At 38.5% G+C, this 6,000-nt stretch overlaps 1 protein-coding gene across 4 annotated transcripts in view; it reads right to left on the bottom strand.

The window, feature by feature from the left end:
- Positions 1-4,141: 4,141 nt before the first annotated feature.
- Positions 4,142-6,000, bottom strand: part of LOC134356145 (uncharacterized) — a 54,075-nt gene continuing 52,216 nt past the window's right edge. For 2 of the 4 annotated variants that reach the window (XM_063066801.1, XM_063066802.1), the window contains exon 13: positions 4,142-4,785. In XM_063066801.1, the coding sequence (XP_062922871.1) occupies positions 4,719-4,785 (67 nt within the window). In that variant the 3' untranslated portion in view covers positions 4,142-4,718. The remainder of the gene's footprint in view (positions 4,786-6,000) is intronic. The other 2 variants (XM_063066799.1, XM_063066800.1) reach the window with 1 other exon arrangement.

Raw genomic sequence — 6,000 nt, 5'->3', positions numbered from 1 at the left:
TCTTACAGTGATTGGCAGGGCACTCAGAAATGTGGTAGAACAAAGGGATCCGGGAATACAGGTACATAATTCGTTGAAAGTGGTGTCACATGTCGGTAGGATCATAAAGAAAGCTTTTGGCACCTTGGCCTTCATAAATCAATATAATGAGTACAGAAGATGGGATGTTATGTTGAAGTTGCTTAAGACATTGCCACGGTTGATTTGAAGTATTGTGTGCAGTTTTGGTCACCTACCTACAGGAAAGACGTGAACAAGGTTGCAAGCGTGCAGAGAAAATTTACAAGGATGTTGCCAGGTCTGGAGGACCCAAGTTATAAAGAGAGATTGTCAAATATCTTCTCAATCTTTTAAGTTCTGAAGAATACAGTCCTAACCTATTCAGAGGTATACAAAATTACAAGGGGTATAGACAGGGTAAATGCAAGCAGGCTTTTCCTACTGAAGTTGGATGGGACTACAACCAGGGATCATGGCATAAGGGTGAAAGGTGGGAAGTTTAAGGGGGACATGAGGGGAAACTTCATCACTTAGAGGGCTGTGAGAGTGTGGAATGAGCTGCCAGCACAAGTGGTCCATGCAAGCTCATTTTCAACGTTTGAGAGAAGTTTGGATAGCTGCATGGGTAATTGGGTTTTGGAGGGCTATGGTCCCGGTGCAGGTCCATGGGAGTAGGCAGTTTAAATGGGTTTTCAGCATGAACTAGATTAGATGGGCCAAAGGGCCTGTTTCTGAGCTGTATTTCTCTATGGACTCTATGAACAGATTTGACAAATCTAAGTATCAGTAAAATAACAGTTGTGTGCTCTAAATTCCACATCAGTTTCTGTACAGTAGACAGGTCCATTGAAAATAACAAGTTCAATGCTGAAATAAAAACATGGATTAACTGCAAAGTTCTTGTGAAGTAATTCATCCAACAATTTTCCACCAGAATTTTTCATGTAAGCAGAAGAATATGATTGAAAACAACTATGGCAAGAGGCCCAGATAACAGATTTTAAAAAAACACTTGTTAATTAAAAAGCCCTGAGACTATTAAATTGGAACTGACTTTGTTAATTTAGATTTGTTTAAAGATATAAAAGATTAAAAGCTTCTGGTTGTTCCTGGATGCTTTTGAAAGTTTAAATATTATGTAGTTCCAGCTAGGTCCAGGGCTTCTATCAGCATCCATTTCATTTTCTGGGCAAAGCAATTCTGACAACCCAGAAAAAAAAATCATATTTACATCCACGCATTAAAGAAATGGTGGTGGGGGTATCTCGAAAAACCATTGATGAGATTGTACAGATTTTATGCATAGGTTTTTTGCAATTCAACCTACATATGATTTTTTTGTGTTCTATCACGAGCAGCAGTGAACCATCTGACTGGCTTATCAAGGGTTCCCTTTGGGAACTAGTTGATTTGATCAGCATTTCTGATCTGGCTATTGTTCACGACTGCACTTAATTTTTTAAAAAACCTACAGGTATCGCAGAATCCTTTACTAAAAATGTACAAAATCTCCAAAATATATAAGCATATTCCACCTAAAAATAAAACTCATGCATAAAGTAACAGAGGTTGACCAAAGGAATACCGTAGGTGTTTTTTTTTAACCTGTATTTCCAGAAGCTGGCTGATTAGCGAAGTTGAGGCCCATGACATTAAAGGCTAAGTAGTATTATGGACAATAGATTCAAGGCTTAGGAACCAGTGGGAAACTCTGCTTTTCATATTGAAGATGGCAGCATGCACTCTGGGTGTCAAGCTTTCTCTTGTGCACATTGTGATTCAGCAATGAATACGCAAATTAAGATTTCTAACTTTGTAGCTGATGCCATGCTTGGAACTAAAGCAAATAATAAGAAAGATAGCAAGGTAACATTGAAGGGCTGCCTAAATTGCTGAGCCAAGTAAAAGGTAACACAATGTGCAGTGATACACACTGGCAAAAAGAATAATATGCAGGGCCAATGGAAAGAGCAAGGGAACAGGACTGACCAAATAGCTCTAATCGAAGCTGGCACTGTCTCAGTGGGCTGAATGGCTTGACGTGCCACAGCAATTCCATGATTCTTTTTCTGCATTCCCAGGATATAATATTAGAAAAGTTATGTACCACACCAATTACCATTCTCTGCAATGAATTTCTGGAGTAAATATTCCCTTTTACCTATATTGCAAATTTTGCACTGCATTGTTGTCTTGAGGTAGTGAACTGGAAATAGCCCCAGTGAAGATATATGGGTATAACAAAGCCTTCATGCCAAAAGCCTATTACACCAGAAATAATAACGGAGTCAGTAATGATTTTTCTTTTGCTGATTGAAGTTCTGAACTACAGTTACTGAGGAATTAATCAGTTTGGCCTGTGGACACAAAGGAAAATGTCCTTGAGTGGCAGTTCCAATTTGAACATTAAGTACTTTTCTTACTGTACATACAAAGTTTATTGAAATATCTTCTGAAATGTAGTTAATAGAAACCAGTTAAACTTACTATTAATGTACAGATGTTCTAAAAAGATAAAATAAGACTTAATATAATTGCATTTACAGTTTTTTTTTAATGAAAGCATCAGTTTAAAATTGCTGCGTCTGCCAGTGCTGGTCACTGGTTCTAACAGCTCAATACTATTGAATTGCAAATTCATGTGAGAGGTCAGTGAGAATTTTAATTTACTGACCAGTCAACAAACAGTCAGCCATACGGCATGGAAACAGGTACTCTGGCCCACCAAGTCCATGCCATAAGATTATAGTAGCAAAACAAGGCCATTTGGCCCATCGAGTCTTCTCCACAATTTGGTCATGGCTGGTTTACTATCCCTGTCAACCCCATTCACCTGCCTTTTCCCCATAACCTTACAAGCTCTTACTAATCAAGAACCTGTCAACCTTCACTTTAAATACACCCAGTGGCTTGGCCTCCACAGCTGTCTGCGGCAATGAATTCCACGGATTCACTACCGTCTGGCTAAAAAAAATTCTTCCTCATCTATGTTCTAACTGGGTGTCCCTTTATTCTGAGGTTGTGCCCTCCTGTGCTGAACACCCCCATTACAGTATAAGAAACATCTTCTCCACATCCACTCTATCCAGACCTTTCAACATTCAGTACACTTCAAAGAGAACCCCTCCCCCCGCAAACATCCATTATCCTAAACTCCAAATACAGGCCCAGAGCTATCAAATGATCCTTATATTTAATCCTTTCATTCCTGGAATCATTCTTGTGAACTTGTGACTTGTCTTACTTAGTAAAGTGAATTCACCAGCAGAATACCAGGAAGAGTAAAATAGTCTGTATTAATACCAAATTACCTTTCTAATTATAAATGGATGGTTGACTATTAACCAATACAAACTGGAAGAAAACAAATTATAAGGGTGGCATAGTAGCATAGTGGTTAGCACAACGCTTTATAGCACCAGCAACCCAGGTTCATTTCCGGCCGCTGTCTGCAAGGAGCCTGTATGTTCTCCCTGTGACCACATGGGCTTTCTCTGGGTGCCCTGGTTTTCTCTCACATCCCAAGGACGTACGGGTCAGTAGGTTAATTGGTCACATAGGTGTAACTGGGTGGCATGGGTTCATTGGGCCGGAGGGCCTGTTACCATGCTGTATCTTTAAATTAAATTTTAAAAAACAACAACAGTATTGACTAAAAGTGTAACTAGAATCCCAGGTAGAACTGATTCAATCACCAATTGATGCTCACTATTACCCAGCTACATACATACAGAAAAGTAGTTTTTAAACCATAATTATTTTCAGTTAGCCTAGAACATACACCCCGTTTCTCTCACTACAAATGTTAGCTCATTTGATGAAAAAAGTGTTAATGCTGTATATACTCAAATGTGGTTTTAAGAGTTCCAGGTAACGGCCTTAAGAAGATACCTTTTTTCAAGCAACACAATGATTTTAAAATTCTTACCGATTTTAAAGTCCTTCTATAATCTGGTCCCTTCCAACTTTTGTATTCCCTTTGTAAGACTTCGAAATATCTTTACCTCAGATTTTTTTTTTTGATCATTTCCAATCCAAAAAACTACACCACTGGGATATTTGGAATTAGTAAGCATGATTGTGAATAAATGTATATCATGTTTCAACACAAACTCTCACTTGACAACAAATTTAGCTTAAAATTAAACACTGAAAGAAAAATATTAGACTTTTATTTATTAGCAAATAATAAAGGCTTTTTTCCAAATGTTGCACATACCTAAAGTACAGCTCCGAATTTGGAGTTAAGCTGATGACAAGAAGACAAAAACAGAAATGGAAAAGACAGATATAATCCTTTCATTACAATAGTAATAGACCTCTATAATGGCCAAATATAAGCATGCCGCAAAATTCCCCTCAGAAATTTAATTACACTTTTTGGCAAGAGCAAGAAATTTCTTTGATCTCTTTCCAGTTCTTCAGGTCTTCCAGGGTACTTGCCTGTCCAAAGGCAAAACTGATCCAAGTCAACAGTAAAAATTGCCAAGAACAGCCCATGAAAGTAGTGTAATACCTGTTTTTCCACTCTTCCAATGTTGATTTTATTACTTCTACATGAAAGCTTCTACAACAAACCATTCAGGTATTTTGCAGAATTAACAGAGTAACACTTGTAATAGAACCATCACTGAAATCAAAGGAAAACGACATTCAAATTTAATAAATGCCTTGAAAAAATTCAAGCACCAGTTAATTATGTCAGCACCGAGCAGCAGTCAATCTTGTTTCAAACTTGGTCCAGAGAGATATGAAACTGCCCATTTCAGAAGATCACTTGAAACCCTGAAAAATATGAAGAAAGTTATTAGCTTTATACCCTAACTGGTTATTTTTTTTATATATATATTCCCTCAAACACCACATCCAATGCTCATTTGGTGATTTTTTTCCCCTACACCAACAGCCCCATTTTATTTCTCTGCATGATACATGGTATGTGTTGCTGCTTCTGCCACCGAGCTTAAGACCTCTGCTACGATGACACCGGAGTGTGGCAACACTTTGCAAACTACTCTCAGCAGGTCAATTTATCACATTTACTATAACCTATCATTCTTCCTACCTGGCTGTGTTACTACCATTCACTGGATTCCTGAATACAGCTAACTCCCACCAGACAATGCCAATCCTGCTAGGGAAAAGGCAATACTGAATGTGTAATGAACCAGATTTGATTAGGGAGCTTAAGGTAAGGCAGTGATCATCATTTGATAGAATTCACCCTGCAGTTTGAGAGAAGGCAAAAATCAGTATTACAGTTAAATAAAAGTAACTACAGAAGCATGAGAGGAGCCCTGCCAAAGTTAGTTGGAAGGGGGCACTTGCAGGGATGACAGCAAAGTAACAATGGCAGGAGTTTCTGGAAGTAATTCCGAAGATGCAAGATCAGTTCATCCCAAAGCAGCAGCATTCCAAAAGGAGAATGAGGTAGCCATGGCTGACAAGGGAAGTCAAAGAAGCATTAAAGCAAAAGAGAAGGCATACAATACAACAAAAAATAGTGGGAAGCTGGAGGATTGGGAAGTTTTTAAAAACAGCAGGCAACTAAAAGAGAAGCAGAGTGGAACGATGACATACGAAGGTAAGCTCGCCAATAATAACTGAGAATATGAAAAGTTATTTTCAGATGTATAAAAGTAAAACAGAGGCAAAAATGGACATCAGACCACTGAAAAATGACACTAGAGAGATAGTAAGGGGGAGCAAAGAAGGGGCAGACAAACTGAATAAGTATTTTGCATCAGTCTTCACTGTGGAAGACACCAGCAGTATCCCAAAATTCAAGAGCATCAGGGGACAGAGTGAGTGCAGTCACTATTACCAAGGAAAAGGTGAAGATACATCAGTCACCTGCACCAGATGGACTACACCCCAGAGTAATTACAGAGGTAGCTGAAAAGATTGTGGAGGCAACAGTACTGATTTTTCAAGAATCACTAGATTCTCTGGAATGGTTCCAAAGAACTGGAAAATCGCAAATGTCATCCACTCTAATAC

Source organism: Mobula hypostoma, chromosome 14 (assembly GCF_963921235.1).
Source record: "Mobula hypostoma chromosome 14, sMobHyp1.1, whole genome shotgun sequence".
NCBI lineage: Eukaryota > Metazoa > Chordata > Chondrichthyes > Myliobatiformes > Myliobatidae > Mobula > Mobula hypostoma.
This window is presented reverse-complemented; position numbering and strand designations above follow the sequence as displayed.